Source organism: Balaenoptera physalus, assembly GCF_965194825.1.
Source record: "Balaenoptera physalus genome assembly, chromosome: 1".
Classification (NCBI taxonomy): domain Eukaryota; kingdom Metazoa; phylum Chordata; class Mammalia; order Artiodactyla; family Balaenopteridae; genus Balaenoptera; species Balaenoptera physalus.
The window spans coordinates 60,379,622-60,404,940 of NC_138882.1; the positions used below are offsets into that span (position 1 = coordinate 60,379,622).

At 38.2% G+C, this 25,319-nt stretch overlaps 1 protein-coding gene and 1 long non-coding RNA gene across 7 annotated transcripts in view; one reads left to right on the top strand and one right to left on the bottom strand.

Annotated features, from left to right (window-relative positions):
* Nucleotides 1–25,319, bottom strand: part of DNM3 (dynamin 3) — a 578,846-nt gene that overhangs the window by 24,608 nt on the left and 528,919 nt on the right. For all 6 annotated transcript variants that reach the window (XM_082437591.1, XM_082437593.1, XM_082437588.1 and 3 more), the window contains 3 exons: nt 14,654–14,818; nt 6,577–6,803; nt 5,151–5,387 (listed from right to left, as the gene is read on the bottom strand). In XM_082437591.1, the coding sequence (XP_082293717.1) occupies nt 5,151–5,387; nt 6,577–6,803; nt 14,654–14,818 (629 nt within the window). The remainder of the gene's footprint in view (nt 1–5,150; nt 5,388–6,576; nt 6,804–14,653; nt 14,819–25,319) is intronic.
* LOC309649525 lies at nt 2–6,625 on the top strand. Its single transcript, XR_014257184.1, has 3 exons — nt 2–3,766; nt 5,092–5,199; nt 6,492–6,625. It is a non-coding gene; the product is annotated as an uncharacterized lncRNA (long non-coding RNA).

A 25,319-nucleotide genomic window follows, 5' to 3' on the forward strand; every position in this document is an offset into this window, starting at 1 on the left:
AGGGATGCAAAGACACACTCATAAGAATCATGGGTTTGCTCTTACTCAAAATTCAGGGGACTGGCTGAAAACAAAACAAAACGAAACAAAACGAAACAAAACAAAACAAAACAAAACAGAGAGACCTTATCCCTAGGTGAAAGGGATTCTGTGTTAGCTGCCAATTAAATCAACATATAAAATACATAAAGGAGATATGGTACAGAAGAGCATCAGGGTCAAACATTTAAAACCAGATTAAACTAAATTGTAAAGAGAACCAAATGGCTTTTACCTCTGTAAAGAAAAGAACATGAGTGCATGGATTGTCTTTTCATGTAGAGAAACTGATGTACCTTTTGCCATGGTTGGCTGAGTAGTAAATTACTGAGAATGTGGGGCTGTGATGAGACTCTCAAAGTGTGCATGTCAAGTCAGGGAAACTTTATAAGTCACGGAAGGAGCATAAGTGGGAGGCCCTGGGATAACCTTGATGCTATTCCAGGGCTGTCTCTGCAGTGCAGGGACCCCAGTTTCACCATGGGCCTCACCAGAGACTCTTTCTGTGGAGCATTTCTTGGTTTCCATGCTGTGTTTCTGTCATGTGAATGAGCTGGAGTAAAAGCTAAGTCCTTTCCTCTGATTCACTTTTGTCATTTTTAAAAGACACCATCAGACTTGGTGACAGGGCTGGTTAAAAGAAAGGACTTCTATTTTTCAGAAAAAATTTTTTTTTTAAATAGGAGACTGGATGATGAGGTAAATGAAGTTTGCTTTTCCTTGGATAGAGACCCTTCCTCCCACCCTTATCCCCTTTTGACCGTTGCAAAATAGCCTAGTCCAAGGAAAGGGGAGAAGACAAATGAGTGAAATAATGCCAGAGTCGGGCTGTTGCCAGGAAAAACACACTCTGATTCAGTTAATTTGTTCTGTTAATGTCAAAGGCTGTGATTCCCAATTAGCTAATTTTAAGAAGCTGTAACCGAAAATAGCTACATCAGCCCTAAAGTTAGTGTTTGGTGAAGATTAGAATCTTCAAGTAAGAGAATAGGGTCCCTAAAGAGGTACTGATGTCTGTTTAACATCATGTTGCTCAACAAGGACACGACTGGCTGGGATTTTCCAACTGGGTTTCAGCCGCTTCAGAGAAGTTGATAGAGGTGAGAGGGGAGGGGACACACCAAACATTCTGGCAACAGAAAGTGTTCCACAAATCAGATTTGTGTACAGTTAACTTTCTAATGGCAGAAGCATCCATGCTGGTGAGGCTCTTTGGGATAGAGGTGCTCCCCTAGTTCAGGAGGAGTTAATTAAAACAGGCATGCAGTGTGCAATATTTCTAGCCCTCACTGAAAGTCTCCATGCACATAAACCAGAACAGCTTGAGCAGCTGAGAAAAACTGGGCCAAAAACCACTCGACCAGCCTCTCTCCTTCCTCTTCCTTTACATTGGAATGGAAAGATACAATAATAATCATTTTTTTAAAAAAAGCAGAACACTCATGGTTTCTGTACAATTGCAGGTGCTTTCATTATATCTGAATAGGGTTACAATAAATCTATGCTCTTAAAAGTGAAGATCACAACTTGCTAATGAAATCACAAATTATCCAGAAGAAAACTATGCACAGGCACACGCTGAGTGGCAGAATCTTTTGCCTCTAAAAGTTCAGTTTTTGCCTTTGTAATATTAAAGCCCAACAGGGAGCCGGCAGGACACTGCTTGTGCTGTCTTGTCACGTTATGAGTTTCTGGTTTCAGATAAAAGGGGAGAAAGGGCCTTTAAGAAAGCAAAAAACTGGAGAAAAAATTAAACTTCCTTCTCGGAAACCTAAGGGTTGTTTTTCTGGAGATGATGGATAATGGCATTTCGAGTTATTTTAGTTTTTAATAGAGAAAATGGAGGCAAGTCATGGAGGGAAAAGAGAGTATATAAATAAATGGAACAAGGTGAAGTTTCAACAAGAGCTTCCCTCAACTTTTTCTTTCTTTCTTTCTATCTTTGTCTCCCTTTCCTTTTCTCTCTTTCTTTTTTTGAAATCTTAAACCCCATTTCTGGCTTGCATTTGGTAGGATTCCTGCCCTGGCTTTTATTAAAAACAGACTTTACGTGGTCAGAATTCTCCATCTAAAGCTAAACTTTAATAGGCATAAGGATCCTAACAAAGTCTTTCTTGCTCTCTCTCAGGTGACCCCTCCCTTCGTCCCCCCAAGGATTTCCCTCCCAGTGCGCTGAACCGGCGCTGAAACTGGAAGGCTCAGCAAAACCCACCAATTTTCCTCTTTTACTCTGAACCCTCATTTCTGTTTTACTTTTGAGACTCTTTGCAAGGCCAGACCAAGTTAACTCTGGCTCTAACCTGAGAATAATCCAGAAATTCTGAATAACACGCTGTTGTCCTATAAATTCCCCAAAGCAGGTGCCTGAAACCTGGCAGTTTCCCTTCTCCAGCAGAGGCTCCAGAGCCTGATTCCTGCTGGCTACCTTGTGTGTGTGTGAGCTGGGAAATACCAAGGGCGACTCCACCTGGCTTAACAAATCAATTTAGCATTCAACAGTTATCTCTGAAGGGTATTGGCAAGCCAGCTTATCTGAAACTGAGAGGTAAAGCAGCCAAGCGAGCAGGCAAAGACATGCACTTTCATTCTTGAAGGCAGGCACCACCAGGTTGCTCTAGTTCCTTCTTATAGCTAAACAGACAAAATAGCCGACTTTAAGGCCCCTGTATGGGACTCCCATCTTCCCACGCTCAACACCCCCGCCAGCGCCTCCCCCAGCCCCGCCAATGGCCTCCACACCTTCTTGGCACAACGGCAGACCCTTTCCCAGTCAGTTTTAAGTTTCCTAAAACAATAATTTAATCTTGTGTGTAGTGAAGCTCAATGCTGACCTTTATGCTTGTTTACATGGAAGGGACAGTCTTTTGAATACTGCAGTGCAGTGGTTCTCCAGGGGAGGGTTCTCAAGCCTTTTCAACCCTAACCCTAACCTCTCCCCGCATCCCCCCGCCCCTCCCCCCACCCCCAGTGTCAATGTCTGGAGACATTCTTAGTGGTCACAACTGGGGGAGTGCAGCCGACATCCACTAGGTAGATGCCAGGATGCTGCTGAACATCCTAAAACGCACAGCACAACGTCCACAACAAAAATGTCAGTAGTGCTGAGGTGGAGAAACCCCGACATGGTTAGGAGACTGCTTGGGATTAAAGCCCAGCTCGATTTGGGCCTGGCTGAGCAGCCTTGGGCAAGTTGCTTAACCTCTGTGCCTCGTCTGTAAAACGGATAATAACCTATCTCATGGGGTTGTTGTGAGCATTAAACAAAAATGTACCTGCAAAGCTCTTAGGACAGTGCCTAGCATACGTTGAGAGCTCAATAAATACTAGCTGTTGTTACTGTTATTATGAGAAATTCAGCTCAGTTCCAAATAAATTATAAGCCAAACCTATTGAGGTTAGAAAAAAAAAATACATAGGTTTGAGAGTACATATATCCTCTTTTATGGGGACCAAAATCATGATGGCAGTAACAACCACAGCGCTTTACAGTTTGTGAGACTCTTTCAAATACCTCATCTCATATGATTTGGGCCACATCCTTGTTATGTCTTTATTTCATAGATGAGGAACTCCTGGCTCAGTTAAATGAGTGGCCCAAGGCCTGTGGCAAACCAGGTCTTCTGATTCCACATCTCCTTCTATTCCTTCTACACTTCCCTTTGTTTAGTGGGTTAAGATGCCCCTTCTTCTCTTCATTACACCCAACAGCCTGAAGATCAAAATAAATGTAAGTACTGAAATCAGAGGGTGAGGTGACTCAGGCTTCGTGGGTGGGCAGAACTCACTTCTCTTTTTATGGTACCTGCATAGTAAGGTTTTCCTTCATGGAGTATACAAATATTTTAATCCTCTGAATTGAACTTCTAAAAAATTAACTTTCTGTATGGGCTATTTTCTTTCATTTTTAAATTTCTGATGTTGAGGGAAAAAACCCTAATTCCCTCTATTTTCAAAATCTCTAATTAGTATATTGACCATAAATGTATGAAGGTTAGAATATAGCTTCAACTATATGTATACATATTTCAAGTTCTACTTATTTATTAGCTATTTTTTTTTTTTTTTTTTAGAAAGTCAGTTTGCTTTTTTTTTTTTTTTTTTAAATGTGTGCCTAATTTTATTTATTTATTTATTTATTTATTTATTTTGGCTGTGTTGGGTCTTCGGTTCGTGCGAGGGCTTTCTCTAGTTGCGGCAAGCGGGGGCCACTCTTCATCGCGGTGCGGGGACCGCTCTTCATCGCGGTGCGCGGGCCTTTCACTATCGCGGCCCCTCCCATTGCGGGGCACAGGCTCCAGACGCGCATGCTCAGTAGTTGTGGCTCACGGGCCCAGCTGCTCCGTGGCATGTGGGATCTTCCCAGACCAGGGCTCGAACCCGTGTCCCCTGCATTAGCAGGCAGATTCTCAACCACTGCGCCACCAGGGAAGCCCTATTAGCTATTTTGTTTCACAGTTAAGCCTGACAATCTGCTTACAAAGGCCAAATGTATTATTCAAATGTACAGTGTTCTATCTTATATATATTATCAGTGACTGCGCACAGCAATTATATGCCTGTGTTAAAATTTCTATGCATAGCTTTTTAAAAAACAATCACAGATTAACCAGCCAGAATTTTACTCAGCCTACATTAAAGTTAATAATATTGGGTTTAAGGGTCAAAGTTCAGAGGGCAGATAGATAATATTCCTTGAAGTCAGTGGTGTTCTAGAACTCCTCTGGTAATAGAGAAGGCCAGGCCTTAGCTGGTGATGCCCCAGTGACCTAGGGAGCACACAGCTTGCAGCGACCCAGCCACGGCTCTTTCATTTCAAAGGTCTCCGTCAAATTCTACAAACAGCTGCCAAAACGTCATTCATCTGGACCCAGGTTTCTTTGGTCCCATTTAGTTTGTGCCAGTTGAGAAAGGAGAGGTTTAGGCCATATACTGGTTTCTAAATGGTGTCACGGGCTCAGCAATCTTCCCATGATCCCCCTCCCGGAGGGAAAGCTGAAAACGTGTATGACAGTATCTTTACCATTTTTTTTCCAAATCAATTTTGTCTGTCAGGCTATGAGAAGAGAACCGACGAGCGTGGCCCTGATTTCGGCCTCGCGCAGAACACTCACCTTGGGACGCTCGGAGGGGCCCTGGTGGGCCGAGACGGAACCTGTGGAGGTGCCCCGAACGAGTCGCTGCTGTTGGGGAAAGGAGGCAACGGGCCAGGCCGGAAGGGCACAGGAGGCGCCGCCGAATGGGGTCCCGGGGAGGGGATGGCGGGTGCGGGCCCCCGGCCGGACGTGGGCCGCGGGAGGGGCGCGCTCAGCGTCGGCCTCCGCTGGGTGGTGGGGCTTGGAGGCGGGGACCTGGGGGCAGAGACCGACAGCAGTTTGCCCATCCTCCTCTCCGCTGGAATTCATCCTTAAAAAATATTTTATAACTGACTGCTTTTTTAAAAGTATTTTCTGACTAACTCAGACACGCGTTAGGGATGTTAAATGGCACAGAAGGGTAAATAGTGAAAAGAAAGTTTCCCTCCCCTCCCCGCTTGCTCTGTGGAGACAACCAACATCTTTTCCCGGGTATCCTTTTTAACTATATTCTACAACACCTTCCCTCTCTCTCTCTCTCTCTCTCTCTCTCCCTCTCTCTCTCTCTATATATACATACATTGTTTTTTGTACACAGCGTTCTACAACTTAACATTTTTTTTTAAGCTTCACATTAACTGGCCTGTGTTTTCATTTCACTACTTAAAGAACTTACTCTTTTCAATGGCTATATAACGTTCCAATGTAAGGATATATTGTGCTTGATTTTTTTTTTAAGTGTAAAGGTTTTTTTTTTTAATTATGTGTAACACAAAGTTATTTAAGTCAGTAAATTTTTAAGGAATTTCACATGTTCTGATTCTTTCCACTGCCAATCACCTTAGTTCCTCCAAACTCATAATCTTCAAGATAAAATAGTCCTTTCAGAAAGAAGTTATCATGTGAGTCAGCCCCCAATTCTCTTAGTTGGGCTTCTTTGCTCTCCAATGGAATATGGACACACTTCAGAATTCCCCACCTGTAATCTTTGGGATCCAATTTCCTCAAGCGATTTACTTTAGGACCATGTTTAGGGTCAGGAGATGGATCTGCCTGGTTCTGAATTTGACACCCTCTAAAAATGTATTAGGTTCAAATCATATTCACTCCTAAGCCATCACACCCTAGAACAGTACAGATCATTGGGATATGCCAACACCTAAGATAAAAAGTTTGTTAGGTTTTTCATAGTTTACTTGGCAGCTCTGTCTTGTAGTTCTTTCCCACAGATCTAACAGGTAGTTCTATGAGTAAAGGAAACCACACAGTTAATCTATGAGGCGTCTCCGACGATTTTGTGCTTGATTTTGAAAGCGGTTGGGATCATCTGACCTTCTCTCTCGCTCCTGGACTTAAATATCTTTTTTCCTCTTTCTTTAGGTGCATACTGGTTTAGGGAAGCACATTCAGAAAATGACACTGGACAAGCTGGGAGGCCTCCGGTGACGTGGAGCCATCTTCTTACCTGCGGGAATGCTGGATCCAGGAGTCGTCCACCGGCGGCGGTGCGGGCGTGAACGTCGTGGCTGTGTTGATGTCGCCGATGACCACGAGGGCTTCTTTAAGGGCTTGGTACATTCGAAGCATCTCATCCCGGCGCTGAGCCTGCTCGGCAGATTCCTCCATCAGAGTATTTTGGTCCTCTGAAGAGTATAACTGTGCTAGGAGCTCAGAATTTATGAAATCTTTAACCTGCCAGGTCACCACAGAAAAGTAAAAAATGGGAATGAATGAGCGATTGAATGATAAACTGGTTCAGAGCCTGTGGACAAAGGCCACAAAAGTCCACTCTGGGAAAAGGGATGCATCGTGCATCTGTTTACGCTTATTTTCTTCATTATCCTCCCAATGCCAATAACAGTTTTCCTCTCTGTTTTATGGCTGTTGACAGTAAAGAAAAACATAGATTAGCTGAAAAGAGGGCCAAACCTCACCATCGCCAGAACAGGGCCTGTTGGCTGTACAAGCGTTTCTGCAATGTTGTCTGAGGCTGCTTGGCTTATATATAGACAAGGGAAGGTACCAGGAGGTAAGCAGTGGTATTTTCAACAGGAAACAACGACACACAGAAAACTATGTAATAACACAAGTTATGCCTTCCTTGGTATTCCCAGCCCTTTACCTAGCTTTTACCAAAATCACTGGAATACTATTAAGACCCCAGGTTTCAGTGTTGTCTCAAAAGTGGAATTAGCACCAATAAGTGAATATTTATTATTAAATACAGAATCGTATATAATTATGCAAGCTGATTTACAAAAAGAAAAAGCGATATATTCTCTGCTTTCTAGAGCTTAACAGTGATGAGGACTGACATAAGGTTCCATAGTTAACGGATATATGAAAACAAACTAAAATATGAACAATTCGTGTGAGTCTCAGGGGAGGGGCATTTTGTGGCAGGATGAGAATGGAGACGATGCATATGTTGTGCAGCCCTGAGGGAGAGAGAACCAATCGTTATATTTCGTCAAGTCTAAGACACCACTGATTTTAAGACACACACCAGTCTTTTATGTGCCACTAGGAAAGAAAAAAACACCATCAACTAAACTACGACAGAATGCCGAGATGTCATTGAGTGTAACATGCATCTTCATGTTAGAAATGTTAAATGTGAAAAAAAGTGAATGTGAGAATCAATGAAATCCAATGTGCCTTCACAAGTTATCTGATTTAATTCTCACTGCATACTTATGAAATGTATATTATCCCAATTTTACAGATGAAGGAACTGAATGGACTTCAGAGAGTTTAAGTAACTTGCCCAAGGTCACGCAACATTAAGTTGAACCCCAAATCCTCTGACTTGAAGTCCAGTGCTCTTTCCATTCACCCCCTTACCTCACTTTGAGTGCTTAGAAAAGATAATTTATGTTTAAGCATCATTATTTTAGTGTGGTGCACAAGTATGCCAATTAACTTAAGCCTAGAAAAATAAAGCAACTTGGATTTTTCAGTTTCTCTGTTAAATGAGAAAGCTAGTGCTTATCTAGAGTCACTGGCTCTAAGAAAGGCCAAAGTCCAGTACATTTAATTGTTACTAATTCAAGCAGACAACAGAACACCTGTCAGATGCTCAAAATTCCTGGGTTGTAGTTACATTTGTAACTCAGAGATGACAAGACTCTAAAAACACATAGCTTCACTATTTTTTAAAGGTATCAAACCATGTAGATAATTCTACTAATCAGAAAATTCAGCTAAATCACAGCTTTGTTGTGGTGAAATAAAAAGTGTTCCCTGCACATGTTCTGTAAACCAGGAGTGATTTAAATGTGGAAGCAATCTAATACGCAAGACGTATTTGGGCAGCTGTCTGGTGGAAGGGAAGGTTTATGTGTGATAGCTGTGGAAGGTAAATTTGGCCAGATAACCTTGGGCCAGATGTCAAGGCCTTGAATGTCAAGGAAAAGTGTTTGAACTTTATCCACTTGGCAATGGGAAGCCATGGAAGGCTTTTAAAACAAGTAAGTGAAATAATAAAAGAGAGTTTTAGGAATATCAATCTGGCTGTGATTGGAAAATAATTTGCAAGTGTGGTAGTAGAGATAAAGAAATCTGTCAGAAGGCCATTGCAGATCATTTATGAGATGATAAGGGTTTAATTTAGTAAGTGGCATAGAAAATATGGGCAGATAGAAATGACATTATAAAGGAAAAACCAACTGGACTTGGTGCTGTTTGGATGTGAAGGGCAACAAAGAAAGGAACAAAGACACCTCAGGCATTGAGGTTTGGGTGAGGGGAAGTCAAGGAAAGTCAGATTTAGAGAAGATAGTAAATTTGGCTTAAGAAATATTTCATTCCCCTCCTTGAAGATTTATTTACTGCCAAACACACTTGCAGGTACCCAAGGAGTCATGCACGCTTGCACAAATCTTCCACTGTGAGGTGTGTGTATCCACTTGGAGAGATGGTGCAACTCCAAACTCAAAACCAGACAAGTTTCCTGGCATTGACCATCAGTTGGGTTAAGCTCTTTTGAAGCTTTACATCTTCCTGGAGTATCATTTAGAATCTATTAAACACAATTTAAAAGAAGATCCTTCCAAGAATAGATTTAAAGCAGATCTGAATTAAGAAGCAACTGTCAAACAAACCACGAAATAAAATAGTAAGAGCCTGCTTCAGCATTTTGATCAAAGATCTGCCTTGAATCAACTCTTCCACATCAAAATGTTACACACTAAAACTGTAACATAGATGGATAGTTGGATAGTTGCCTACTATCCAAAAGATTTGGCAATGTTCTGAAATAATATGAATAATTTTAGCATGAGAGAAAATGGCAATATAGCACAGTGGTTAAGGGCATATTCTTTGGAATCAGACAGTTCTGAATTTGAGTCCTAGCTCTAACACTGATTGTTCTTGGACAAATAACTTAACCTCTTTGAGTTTCAGATTCCTGATCTGTAAAATGAGATTAAAGGTAGGAGCTGCCTCAAGAGTTGGTGGAAGGAAAAAAAATAAAAGAGTTGGTACAAGGATTCAGTGAAAGAGTGCATATAAATTGCCTAGCATGATGCCTAGCATTTAGTCAGTGCTCCATCAACAAAAGCTATTCTTTTTACAGTATATAGTCTAACTTGGCGTTAGGTATGAAGAGGTAGGAAGCTAGTGCAACAGTGCTGGCGTCAAGTGACATAGTTCAACATAAAGCATAAGTTAACGTTTTATTTTGCACTTAAGAAAACTTCTAGAAAGACTCTTCTCCTCCTGCTAGCCTCACTTTCTAATGCTACAACTGGAACAAAGGTGGGGGACTTCGGGGAGTTTCCAGACACTTCAGGGACTTTCTGAGCAGTTTGTATGTCAATGGTACAAATATTTAAACCAAGGATTCTGCACAGTTGGAGGGCAAGTGGATCCCTTTTACATGATAGCATTTAGAAAATACCTCACAGAACATGACATAAACTAATTATACTTGGATGTGAGATTTGAAATAATATTTATGCCTTTAATTATAACACCTTATAACCTATACATCTCTGTGTGGTTCACCAGAAAATTCTCACACACAAAACCTCATTCCAGTTCAAACTCTACAGGCTAGATAAACAGGCATTACTGCACCATGTCGTTCTGCTCAGTGTAAAGGAATGTGAGGTCATTAAAAACGTTCCACATGTTTTCCTCTCTTTCTTACTTTAACCCTTCTCTAGCAACCTGCAGTATTTTTGGATCTTTAACTTTCTTTGTCTTTATTACTAAAACCATTTTAAAGCCTTCACAAATAGAAGACGCATTTATAGAGTTTTCATACCATTCAGTTTACTAAGGAGACCATTTCCTTAAAATCTCTTTGTTTTGAGACAGGAGGAACTACAGAATGGGACGGTGATTAACTCTCATTCACATGAATATGCACATAAAAATTTAATTGAGAAGTTTAATTTTGTTTAGTTTTAGAGAGGGACTTGGGTAGAATTTTGTGATTCTTTGAGATCTCACAATTCTCTCATTTCCGCTTAAGGCTGCTTTACATTTCCGAGGGATTTCATTTTGCTAAAGCCCAACGAAGTTTTCCTTCTTTTTTTTTTTTTTTAAAAAGTAACATCCTTTGACTCACAAAGGTCGAGAAAAGAAGAGAGACACACAAAAAAGTACGTACTGTATGATTCCAAAGTTCAAGAACAGTTAGAGCTCATCTACAGTGTAAGAAAGCAGGAGTGTTACCCTTGGTGGGGAGTGATAGGGGAGGGGGAGCAAGAGTGGGGCTTCTGGGTCCTAGTCAGGATCTGTTTCTTGAGCAGGATGCAGAATTCTTGACCCGTGGAAACAAATCAGTGCTCTGGCATTTAAGATGCACTTTTCCCTCAAATAACGAACATTTAAAATAACACTCTGCTTCACACACATTAAAGTTACAGTAAGTTTTGAAACTAGGGCACATGTTAATAATTTTCCACCAAAGCATCAATGGCCAAGGAGAGTGAACATGGACCTCCAGGGGTCCAGGGGCACAGGCTCCAAGTGTGAAATGCTTCTAGGTTTCATGTTTGGTTCTTAAAATGTTTCATAAAAAACTTTACATTCTATTTTGTATTAGCTGGGTTTGTTTGAATATGAGGAAAGATGTTTCAAACTACTTACTAGTTAAGATACAAAACATTGTTTCTCATATTCAAACAAACCCTAATTAAATCTTCAAGTAAAATGAACCCTCTGGGCGAGTCACTTAAACCTCTTGGGGCCTCAATTTCTTCATTTAGAAACTGGACAAAATCATGAGTACCCAGCAGGTGGCTATTCTGTTCAAACACAGAACTGTGTGCCACTTAGCCAGTAATACTTTTCAAATAAAACTGGATCCACTTTCTTGATTCTCTGATGGAGAACTTCTGGTGGTGTGAGCTACAGAGAAGAGGCCATCAAAATATGCTTGCTGTGGGGCGTTATATGTGTGTTTTCTTAATGTACCGAACAAAACTCTGTTTCTTTGCCCGTAGCCTGTCTAGAACAACCGCCTGTCGTAAACTTGCTATTTCTTTGTGCTGCTGTTACCTGGTATGTTTAAGCAATGAAACAGCTGCTGCATTTCAATAGACAAAGGCTTACAGTATGTCTGAGGGGAGGCATTTATTGCTGGCTTTAAATTTCTTAAACAATTCCATATGGAGACTTGAGTGGCAGAACGCTTAATGTAAACTTTCAAAGGAAACTGCCCACCAAATTCTGAACTTTATGAAAGTTGGCTGAAACATATTCTTTTTCAGAAGGCAGAGTAGTCACTCCCATTTCAAAGAGGAAAGGCCACAGCACCACTTTCAATAGTGATAGTCAACAAATAGAGGACCCGGTTTTAGGCATTTATTGGTTCTGGAGGAACAGCTAGCTTTCTCACCCACAACCATTTATAGAAACAGCAGGGTTAAGTGGATGGAATTCAGAATAAGGAGTCAAAGTATTTGTTTTCTTGTTGTGATTCTATGATTAATTCTCTCACTTGAAGATCTCTTCACTTTAAATAAAAAAAAAAGTCAACACGTATGCATGACACAGTGCTGAGTGTTCACTGTGTTTCTGTTCCTTGTGCTCAACGGGAAGGAACAAATTCTTCTGGAATGAACGAAAAGGGCTCAGACGTTCTGTACAATAAAATGCCATGAGAATATGAGTACATTTTTAAAAAGGGATTTGTATTTTTACATATACATAATTACATATATAAAATTAAAATATATATTATATATATAAAACTATATACTCTTATATATATAGTAAAAAAGTGGATAAAATAATACCCAAAGAAAAGCAGTCATCCTAGATGTGTAAAACTATTTTCTGGTAGATATGAAAAGTTAAATTCAAACGAAGATAACCATAACTTCATAAGAATCCAGCATTACATAATGTTTTTGCTTTCTCCTTATTCCTATTAATCTCTACTTCAAGGTGATCAGACCTTAATTGAAGTCTTCTTTCTCATGACTCTTATGTGAGGTCTCCCTTATGTGAGGTCTCATGACTCTTATGTGAGGTCTCCCTGGAGACAATTAGCAGAACTTTACTTCCATGGGTAATACCCTGTAGGTGGGGCTTTCGCCATTTCATGAAGCAAGTGAGAACACCAGTGAGGAGGGAGGGCAATTACCCTCGTGTGTGTGTGTGTGTGTGTGTGTGTGTGTGTGTGTGTGTGTGTGTGTGTGTGTGTGTGTGTGTGTGTGTGTGTGTGTGTGTGTTTCTTGAGAAGGTGAAAGTAGGTTAGATCTGCAACAGGTTTTTTTTTTCCTTTTAACTAATTTATGTCAAGCCACTCCTCACAGCTATAGACAGGAAGTGCTATTTCCTGTGCTGATGATTTAATACAGTGCAGAGCAGAGCAGCGTTTGAACTGATGGCAGCACTAATGACTCTCAGTAAAACAGTGAAAAGATAAATGATACTTAATCAGGAAAATGTTTAAATACGCAAGTGCCTGGATTCCATGGCAAAACAACCTGAACTCATTTAAGTGAAGTTAAGAGGGTAATTTAAAAAATAGACTATTTGCTTAGTACTTTATATTTTTCAAAATGGCATATAGTCACACTTATGATGTTCTCTGACAACTCTGTGGGGTAGTTCAGGGTTCTTAGTGTAGTTTTAGAAGTGACTGAGTTCAACTCAGAGGGGCCAAATGATTTGCTTCAGGTCACACAGCAGGCCATTGACCAAGCTTAAGTATATAATTTATAGTTTCCAATATATTTGCAATTCATTGCTTACCTGCTGCTGATGCTTCAAGGCATCCTACTAACATTGTTTGAATAAATGAAATGTGTACAAAAATACAGTGAGTTAAAAACAAGATTGCTCCCGTGACTGTTTGGGGTTTCTTAAAGTCAAGAAACTCATAGATCATGAACAACAAATGGACTGTCATACTTAGAATTTTGAAAGGAATCTTTATATATGGATAATGGCTATTTACAATTCTTAAGTAGGCAGCCATATTAGTTTCTTACAACTATACTTTTCATTGTACTTCCATATATACTATCTTGGGGAACAAATCCCTAAGCCAGGTACTTTTTCTATGATTCATATTTCACATATGGAGGAAACAGGTAGAAAGAAGTTAAGGATTTGTCTTAGGTTAACAGAGTCTGTAGCAGAGCCAAGCATAGAATCCAGGTTTCTCCTAAATTCTAGTGTGGGGCTCTTTTCAGTACTTTACCATCTAATTTTTATTTGTTACAAGCAAATGCTCATAATATATCATTGATTTAAATAAGAAGGTGTCCTTAGAAGATAACTAGGAATAAAATCGTTGGTGTCTCACTTTTCAAGAGTCAGAAAAGCCTGCTATAAAATACCTCATTATAGCCTATCTTATCTAAAAGATAAGTTCTCAAACAAATTGTGATGTTATTTATGCTTTAACAAAGTAGCTACCAAAAGGACCAAACCAGACCATGTAATTTAAGTATCATTTTCTGACTGCTATAAAAATAACCATGAAAAGGGAGGGATTCTATGCAATATAGATCAACTGATGGCTAGTCTAGCAGGCACTTTGAGATCCGTGGCTCTATCATCTTTACCTTAGAAAAGGTAACTGACTTTGTAGCCAAGCAGACAGGGCAAAAAGCCCTTTCCCAGGTTAAAATAGCATTCCATAGTTTTTAGAAGGTGAAAATAATCATATTACCATATTCAGTATGTGTGTATATGTAGAAGAGAATAAATATCTTTTGCCTTTAATCTCAAAGTCTAGGAGCCAGGGTATCTGGTTTTATTGCTGGCTTTGCAACTAATTTATACCCTGACTAGAGTATTTTTGCTCTGCTTTATTGTAAGCAAATTCGCACCCTTCTAGAGGAGACAGCCAATAGGGAATACCACTGTACTGTAGCTAGAAGTTTTATGTTTTCTTTCTTAACTTCTCTTACACTCATCATTCACTTACCACTTGTAATGGAAATTGATAAGCCTAGGTGATAGGTATTTCGACCATCCAGAAAATATCACAAAGAAGCTGAAGAGAATGTGAGCAATTTCCACGCTAGGATGGGTTAGAGGTTAAAATGAGACAGTTTATAATCACTTACATTATTGATCATAAGATGCATTATCGTTTTTGGAATTAGGTCTCGGATACATTTGTTGATAATAGACATGTAGGAGTCTACGAGGTTGCGAATGGTCTCCACTTGCCTCTCCAACTGTGGGTCCATGGAAAAGTTTTCTGCTTGGCCATTCTCATCATTTTCAGTCTAACAGAAAGGAAAGCCAAACATGGATTATTTCACATTTATTCAGAAGAGAAAAATACCAGACATTATCAGATGAAAGACTTCTGTTTACTGAATTTGTAGTTGTACTACTAGATGGTAACATCTTTATCTTATCAAACAGCCATTAATTCTGAAAAGAGATCAGAACCATGCAATTATTCTACCTTTAGCCTGCCACAATTGAGGAAAAGCAAGGATTGTAATTCTGAATGAATGTTTAGATGGATGACCAGATAAACAGTGCACCTAACAACATACCTCTAGAGAACAATCTAATCTTAAGCCATTTGCAAGCTGGCCAAAGAACTGAATCCAAACATATGATGCAGATGTACACTTCTGGGAGGCGTCTCCAGGGATCCTATAGATTAGAAATAACCTTGGTGTTGTTCTGGAACTCCTAGGTCTGCATTGGAATGGATCAGCACTTGGATCAGTCCAGATTTAAAACTAAATCTCCTAGGCCTGGCCTGGAGCCAAAATAAGAGATATAGGGGATAATTCATTTTTCCATGCTCTTGCTGGAATTTGTTATATAAATTCATGCTTCTGTCATCACTACTAAAGGCTGGCTCAACTGTGAAAAACTTACAATTTTAACTTCTAACTTGTTATTCTTTGAATAAAACAGAACACATCCATACACAAAGCATTTATTTCTTCAACACGAGAGAAGCATCTGTTTTCTATACTATGTGACTTGAGTTAATTAATTTTGGCTTATCCACCAGAGGCTGGGCTGGAATGGCATCTTCATCATTAAGGACTGACCTATTGGCTTGGCATTGAAATCAATTTAGAACAAATGGTCTCCATTTCAAGTCAGGTTGAACCATCTAAGCCCCAGAACATGATACAAATATTGTTAGTGGTCTGGCTACTTTCTAGCTTTGGAAAGATTTAATTATGAATGCAAAAAATAAAAGGGGGAAATAATTTATTGCTTCCAATGTGGACATGAAGTACTTTTCTTTGGAAATGTACATACTTTGATCTGCTGGGTTTTTAATCATCCAATCAGTTCTCGGCAAAGCACTGTGCTGAATCGCTTAAAGAGATCTATAAATAACCGTTAACTTTCGATCAATATGCATGTGTGAAAGGCATATTTGTAGGCCACAAAAATCAACAATAACAAAGGTAGAAATTCTAAACATTTATAAAGGCTTCTGTTGCTCTTCTAACACCTTAAAAATATTAAAATAATATGTGCTCACTCTAAAACACAATGGTCACTTTCCAATCCTGAGAGTCTGGCTCCATACTTCAGGGTGATAACTGGAGGACATTTCTTTTTTTTTTTTTAACATCTTTATTAGAGTATAATTGCTTTACAATGGTGTGTTAGTTTCTGCTTTATAACAAAGTGAATCAGCTATACTTATACATATATCCCTGTATCTCCTCCCTCTTGCGTCTCCCTCCCACCCTCCTTATCCCACCCCTCTAGGTGGTCACAAAGCACTGAGCTGATCTCCCTGTGCGGCTGCTTCCCACTAGCTTATCTATTTTACATTTGGTAGTATATATAAGTCCATGCTACTCTCTCACTTCATCCCAGCTTACCCTTCCCCCTCTCTGTATCCTCAAGTCCATTCTCTATGTGTGCATCTTTATTCCTGTGCTGCCCCTAGGTTCTTCAGAACACCCCCCCCCCCCTTTTTTTTTTTAGATTCCATATATATGTGTTAGCATATGGTATTTGTTTTTCTCTTTCTGACTTACTTCACTCTGTATGACAGACTCTAGGTCCATCCACCTCACTACAAATAACTCGATTTCGTTTCTTTATATGGCTGAGTAATATTCCATTGTATATATGTGCCACATCTTCTTTATCCATTCATCTGTCAGTGGACACTTAGGTTGCTTCCATGTCCTGGCTATTGTAAATAGAGCTGCAATGAACATTGTGGTACATGACTCTTTTTGAATTATGGTTTTCTCAGGGTATATGCCCAGTAGTGGGACTGCTGGGTCGTATGGTAGTTCTATTTTTAGTTTTTTAAGGAACCTCCATACTGTTCTCTATAGTGGCTGTATCAATTTACATTCCCACCAACAGTGCAAGAGGGTTCCCTTTTCTCCACACCCTCTCCAGCATTTATTGTTTGTAGATTTTTTGATGATGGCCATTCTGACTGGTGTGAGGTGATACCTCATTGTAGTTTTGATTTGCATTTCTCTAATGATTAGTGATGTTGAGCATTCTTTCATGTGTTTGTTGGCAATCTGTATATCTTCTTTGGAGAAATGTCTATTTAGTTCTTCTGCCCATTTTTGGATTGGGTTTTTTTTTTTTTTGATATTGAGCTGCATGAGCTGCTTGTAAATTTTGGAGATTAATCCTTTGTCAGTTGCTTCATTTGCAAATATTTTCTCCCATTCTGAGGGTTGTCTTTTTGTCTTGTTTATGGTTTCCTTCACTGTGCAAAAGCTTTTAAGTTTCATTAGGTCCCATTTGTTTATTTTTGTTTTTATTTCCATTTCTCTAGGAGGTGGGTCAAAAAGGATCTTGCTGTGATTTATATCAGAGTGTTCCGCCTATGTTTTCCTCTAAGAGTTTTATAGTGTCTGGACTTACATTTAGGTCTTTAATCCATTTTGAGTTTATTTTTGTGTGTGGTGTTAGGGAGTGTTCTAATTTCATTCTTTTACATGTAGCTGTCCAGTTTTCCCAGCACCACTTACTGAAGAGGCTGTCTTTTCTCCATAGTATATTCTTGCCTCCTTTATCAAAACTAAGGTGACCATATGTGTGTGGGTTTATCTCTGGACTTTCTATACTGCTCCACTGATCTATATTTCTGTTTTTGTGCCAGTACCATACTGTGGAGGGCATTTCTGTGGCATCTTACTGCTACTACAGCAAGAGAGAGGATTGGAAGTTTCAAAAATGAAAGTTGTTTCCCTATACCATTTCTTTTTAAATGGTCTTTGGTCACTGAAAGAATTAAATCAAGTAGTTTCTTATTTTTATTATTAATTTGTAATATAAGCACAATAGGATCTGGGATAAATAGGTAAAAAGCTAAGGCCATAGAGTGGTAAAGTGATAGAGGGAAGGTCAGCCATGGCAGTGAAAAACCAATTGTTTTCCCAAACATCTTTCCAGGGCATAAAAACCACTGCAGATTGTGTTCCATGCTGAGCCCAAATTCTAAGAATCAGTGGTAACTGCGATGTTGTTTTAAGGGTATTGTATTTGAAAGTAAAAACTTTAGGTTCAAATTCAGGCTTTATCATATAGTAGTTGTGTGGCCACACCTCACTTATTTAATGTAACTGAGACTCAGCTTCCCCATCTTTAAAATGGGAATACACTTCTCTGGAAAACTTGTGGAAGTTAAATGAGATAATGCATATGAAGTAACCTAGCCAAGGGCCTTGTGGGTGCTCAATAACGTTAGTTTCTTTCTTTCCTTTCTGAATATTCATGGAATGAGTTAGAGAGCCGCTTGACTCTCAACATACATTATGGAAATTTAAGTTGAAAAATTTGAGCACAAGACATTTTCAATTCCAACCATACAAAAATGGCAAACTGTATTTTTTTATACCACCATGTTTTCTGCAAGCTAGTCCCTTTGCCTGGAATCCCCTCCTCCCATCTGTGAAGATCTTTCATCTTTCAAAACCCAGCTCCACCATCACCTCTTCTAGACAAACTCCCGATGGCCCTCAGACCCTCCACCGCTTCCCATACTGTACTTCATCTGTTTTCTTGTACTACTGTTTATTATTTTATCCAGCCTAGTTTTATACTTCTCCCCTATTAGACTCTGGGGTCTTGTTTATCTCTCCCTTCTCAGCACCTAGAACAGAGCTTGATGCACCAGAGAAAGAGGAGAAGGAGGAGGAGCTGACACTACAAAAGGGTTTACCTAAATCAAGAAAGCTGCCTCAGTGCATTTCAGGATCTCCAAGAGTGCCTACTTGTTACAAAAATTGGAGATGAGAGAAACCTCAAGTTGATGAGCTAGGATCCACTACTACTTGATCATAGTGAGGATGATAAAATGATGATGAAATTATGTATATAAGTGAGACCACATGACCTACAGCTTTGTGATGAAAACATCTTTTACATAAAGCAATATAAACCTCCATAATGGATAAAGTACAATTCAGTTTGTCTCTCTGATCTGAAACATACTGGGATTTTGCTGTTGTATTTAACAAAAGGGGGTGATGGCATTTCAGCAGCAACATACTACCTCTCCCAGGAACATTTATTGAGCACTTACTGTGTTCTAGATACTGTGATAAGCACTTTACATAGAAGATCCACACCACAACCTTAGGAGGTGGGTACCATTGTTATTGTCAACCTAAGAGCATGCTGAGGCTCTGAGAGCTGAAACGTGTTCAATAAGTGTAAGATGAATATAATGTGAATCCAATTTCTGTTTTTCCTTAGGTATAAAAAAATCAAGAAGCATTATGAAACAGGGGAAAATCTATAATATATCAAGTTAGTTTCACAGATAAAATAATAAATGTAGAAAGAGTTTCTAGGAAAAAGATGTCATTTTAAATACTGATATTTGTTAAAAAAAAAAAAAAAAAAGATTGAGCCAGAAGAGAAAACCAGAATAAACAGCATTTATTAAAAGAACCTCTAGGAACATGAAACACCAGGAAAATTATACCACCATTCTTATTTTCATATAGAAACACTGAATTTTCCCACTTCACACTATTCTTAACATTTAGCCTTGCTTTAATTTCTGCATATAAAAATATGCAAAAGACATTGACATTCACTTTTTGAAATCAGATGCAAATAATAAACAAAGCATTGGAGTGAATGGAGAACACTGAACGGTTTAATTCTCAACATTAAAAAAAAAGAAACGTTCCAGAATAACCAGTAAAACAATTAGAAATTCTCTTTAGTTTTTGGAAATACTAGTAGGCATGTAGTCACATGCAAATCTTAACTACTCTGATAATACCATGGGCATGATGGGGACTCATAGAATTCAAAATGCAAATTTAATTTCTTTTCTCATTTTAGAAAGAAAGAAGGAGTAACTTCCCCTTCCAGTATGTCTAAGATGAATGGGGACAATGTACATATGTGGAACTTTTCTTTTAACTGAGTAACTGCAGAGAGCAAATACTCCCTTTTCTCTAACTCCAGTCTTAAGCAAATTCTCTTTCATTCTCTTTTCTGTATGAATACTGAGTATGACTATGTATTATTTTCTTTGTTTAAACTATAGGATTGCAATAGGATTCTTTGCAGTCTAAGCACTGAAGTGACAGCTGTTTATCATTATCCTCATCAAGGGAATGTAAAATAAAAATAGTAATTTGTCTCTGATCTTTGAGGCAAAAAAGAATGGTCTGCAAACATTTAACCTTTTATGCGCAGGTTCATTGATGCTGTTTACAAAATGTGACTAATATTGTGAAAACCAGCTTTCTTCTGAAAAATAACAATGGACAGCCTTCCTATTGTAAATTTTTTCTAAATAGCTTTTGAGAAATCTAATGCAATTTAAACAATCAAAAATAGCAACTTAGCACTATAAATGTAAACTTGTTTATAAAAATTAATATTAATTTCACAGTATTCAAGAAACAGGCTGCTTTACAAAATTTTAATTTAAAAGCTTTCCCCTAAAGACTTGAAACTTTAACAGGTGAAAGAATGATAGAGCCAAATCAGAAATAATTCCCACGATACCTCAAAGCATCCACTATAGAAGCTCTGGGCTTGATCAGGATATCTATTTTTCATATGTTCTGTTTCTGTCTCCTTCCTTTCCTTAAAGCTCTTACTTAATTATGTCACAGGCTTCTTTGAGGATCATTGAAACCATCTAAATAAGGCTGGTGACTGCAACTCTTTAAAAGTAGAATAATAGAAATCTGAAGTATCCTGGCAATAATATGTACATAAACATACTATTGAGCTAAAGGGGAGTTTGCTGCATCTCTTCTCAGCAGTGGAGAACTTTGGGAGTTAATCTACAGATCTACACAAGTGATTTTCCCAGATAACCAATGCTTGCCCCTTTTAAAGCATCTTATTATTGTTATACAATTCTCCACTCCCTTTAAAAAAAGGGTAAAAAATATCATTTAACTTTTCTTAGTGAAGCAGGTTGTCATTCTGAAAATACTGTTTCCATGGTAATGCTGCTTTGAATTTTCTAGCCCCACAATATGGAGAATGTTTCACTAAGAACCTTTCCCCACTCCCAGTCATTCACTTCTAATTTGCAGAGGCCAGAAAGGCAGGCAATGAAACTTGTAAAAAAAAAAAAAAAAAAATGGGAGAAACATGTTCCAGGAAGCCTTTGAGGATAGTCTAGGCTACAGTCTGGTACTTTGAGGCACGTATTTCATTGTTATTTCAACATAATAAGTTCATATTTATGAACTTATCTGTTCTCTGGAGAATGCTAATACACAGTCTCACTAAAGATTATAAAATAGTATGTGATTCAGTGTTACATTGCTTAGTGGAGTTTATAGGTGCTGTAAGAATTCAGAGAAGCAGAAGATCAGGGAGGCTGGGATGGGGAGTTACAATGGTCCCACTCTAATGATTTAACTTTACTTCACAGCATTCTCTAATAATTGAGAAATCTAATGCAATTAGATTAAGGGAGAGAGAGATGAGTCAAAAAATAATCCATCTTCATCCTCTCTATTCTATCACAGGTCTTGCCATCCCTCCTCTTTTGGTAGACCAAATATAAATTTGGGAAGCCTCCTCTCCTCCACTTTCAGTTCTGGTGGTTAGATGGGACCTCACTGATAGGGCCAAGTCCCCCCAGATATCCATTTGGCCTGGCCTCTGCGATGACAGATGGCAACGTGACCAAGCAAAGCCAATCACAGCACATTTGTCAGAACTGTTAGGAAGGAGACGTTCCTTTTCAGTTAGGATGAAAACTTTTTAAGATGTAAGCCTGAGGGCTAGCCTGCCTCAGAGAGAAGAGGGGTCAAACCTGCCAGTGAATGAAGTCAACAGAGAGAACTGCATAGCTGAGACATGGAGAGGGGCAGATATTTAAAGACATTATTGGAATGTCTGGATCCAGCTGGGACAGCTCTATCTACCTCTGGATTATGTAGTTACACCAGTCAGTAAACGGTTTTGTTATTTTTAAAAAGTTGAGTACACTTGAATTTAATTTCTGTTACTTATGCCCTAAAGAGTCCAAATGAATAAAACACTTAGATATTCATGATGTTCTCTCAGCCTAAAACTTTTTTCTTACACCTCCACCTGTTCGTCCTTCACGGTTTAGCGCGAATGTAACACATCTTTGAATGCTGCAGGTAAAACACAACACCCTCTGAACATCCAGTTTAGATTTTTTATCCTTTGTCTTGTATCTTTGTTAGGTATGTAAATGTCCATTTCCCTAGCCAAAATGAAAGTTTCCTGAAGGCAGGGATCATAATGGTTGATGGCAAATCCACAAGAAAAAGGTGAAAGTTATAGGGCTAAAATGATGTTCAGACAATCCTTAGAGGATACCATTACTACATTGATGCATTCGTGTTACATTACTACATATACTAGTTAATGGGCTATATTTTTCTTTTTTTCTTCAACCAAATTGGTAGACTGACTTCTACCATATGGAAACATTTCTACATTGAAAGTTATGATGAAAAAAAAATCTCACTAAATGACAGTAAAATGTCAGATAGTTTTTAAACTGATTTACATTCACTGACCCATTTAATCCTACAGCAACCTTATGAAGTAGATATTATTATTATTGTTGCTATTGTTGTTATTTGCATTTTACAGATGAGGAGACTGAGAAGCAAACTCACTTGCTTAAAGTCACTTAGTTAATAAGTGGTAGAGTGGGAATTCCATACAGATATTCCAATTGCAGAATGTATTCTCTTAACTGCTATATTATATTACATCTTCTCCATTCTTGATTAGGGTGGGGATGATACTCACCCCACCAACAAAAGTGATCTACAAATACCTTGAAATGAGAGATGTACTTCCAAATGCTACTAGGATGACCAAATATAGTCCTGTGAGAAATGCCTTATAGACGTAAAACAATTCTTCATGATGTTGGTCACAATGAAAGCCCTTCTGTGATTCAGAGTGATTCTTTTGGTGCTGCTAATTTTATAACGTCACTATCATCACAAATGTTTCATACTCAAGTAACCAAATATTATGATCACAAGAAAAATCTTAGTGGTTTCATTTGTAAGAAGATAATACCTGAAGACTAGGAACAAAAATGACCATCTCAAAAGAGTAATCTATGCTTTTGGAATTCTACTTTTCTTATCTAAAATGCATAACTGCAGGGAAATTTCAAGTTATTACATCCATCATACCATTTGTTTAACAGATATTCTTAAAGTTCATTCATTTTAGAATCAGGGTATTAAGGGATTATAAGGTCTATGCAATGAAACATTGGGTCTTGTTATAAAGACTGAAAGATGGACAAAGATGTGAAAGAAAAATCATAAATATTATAAAACAAAATCTATCTATTGTTTCGTTCTTCAGAAATGTTTACATGGATGAGTACTGATGCATCACAGTAAAGTTAATAAAGTCCTAGAGAAAGCAGGGGCAATAAAATTCAAGTATTATGAAAGCATTAATTTAGTTCTTCCTTATATTATGAGGTAAATAATCTTAAAAGTTCAATATAAATACAGTATCACTTGCTTTACATGCAAAAACATGTAAAAAACAAACGAAAAAGAATGCAGTGGATTACAAACACACAATGGTAAAACGCTTTAGGTAGAATCGTTACTTCTTTCAAGAGTGTAGGGAAAAAAACGAAGCCTTTAAAGAAGAAGCTACAGTCAAGGGTTTTAAATTTCTCCAAGGTCCACTGAACACTGTAGTTGATAAAGCTGTCAACCACAGAATTCTACTGCAGAATTCCCAGAGGCCTCAAGATAACTTTTTCATCCATCCCTACAAATGAATTAGTGAATACACCTTGAGGGCCCAACAGCCTTACCAGACGATCCAGATAAAACATCTAAAAGCTGTTTTAGACAATTTAGATTAGTTTCTGTTAATATGAGAGATGAAAGTAAAATCAGAAGAAATTCGCCATGTTGAGATATTGCAAATTTCTTGTTTCCAACGTTCAAAGGTAGAACATTTCTGGTGACAGCGCTGGACCACATCTGTCTGGGTCATAAAATATACAGCACATACAGTGGAATTGGAAAGTTACTTCCAAAGTTGCCAAAAACAGAACTCCTGTCTTTGTAGATAGTCGTTCCCAATTAACAAATACTCTAAAATGTAAGGAAGTTTGTCTCAATTTAGGCAAAATTTCAGTTTGCAGAAAATAGAAATTCATGAAGATGATAAGAATAAAATATACTGTAGATGCTGAAACTACTGATATTGAAAGTAAGATTGATTGGACAAAGAGCTATATACCAGAAGTTATAACCATTGAGTCTGGAGTTTGTCTTTTGTTACTTCTCTCCATCCCTCTTCTGAAACTCTGTGTGTGTGTGTGTGTGTGTGTGTGTTGCCTGCTTACCAATATGGAGGATGGAACATGTATTTAAAACAAAACTTACTTTGCTTCACCTTAATACTGATATTTGCTTCAGCTATCAAATTCTGTCTACTTTTCACAGAGTGGTGAAAGTTAAGAGAGACAAGATGACTTAAAGATCAGCAACTTATGGTTTCATTTATAATAAAAATTAAAACTCTTCTAAGGTAAATTTATGAAAAGGTAAAATTACTATTAGAAAAATTCTATAGTATTTTAAAGTTTGTATACATGAGATTGTACTGAGGGCTGTGTTAATAAAATTTGTAAACATGACTTGAAGTATAAGAGAAAAATTGATGTGGTTTCTTAAACTCTTTCTTCCCCTAGACTGTTTTAAAAGTAGTTTAGGAGCAGATATCAGACTACAACCACTAACAGATGTTGATCAATCAATCTACAGTTCCAAATAATGTTTTTTATGACCAGATCAAGTTGTTCCTTTACAGAATAACAAGGTAACTTTAGATTAGAGATGTAAATATTGCTAAGAAAATGTACTAATGCATGTATTCACAGTTTCCCCCGAATTTCCCTTTTTCCTAACCATGGCTTCAAAATTCCCAGAAATGTTATTATTACTGAGTACTATGATATTCCCTCTGCCAATTGTTTACGTCTACTCAATCCATATAAACACTTTCAAAGTAAAATAGATATAACGATTTCTGAATTAAAGAGTTGTGGTTCAATAACGTATTAAAAACACAGACACAGTCACTTCTTTTAGCTCTGAAATGACCAGGCAGTCAAGGAAGATATACACATTTGCTGATCAAAAGAGAAACACAATAGCTTTATCTGCATCATTTTTAGGAAAACAGACCAAAAAAATAACTGTCAATAATTTTTAAATGCATTCACAGACACCATCTCAGTTGATTCCCAAAACAATCTTATGAGAGAGAAGTATGGGAAGGAATAAAGGAGGT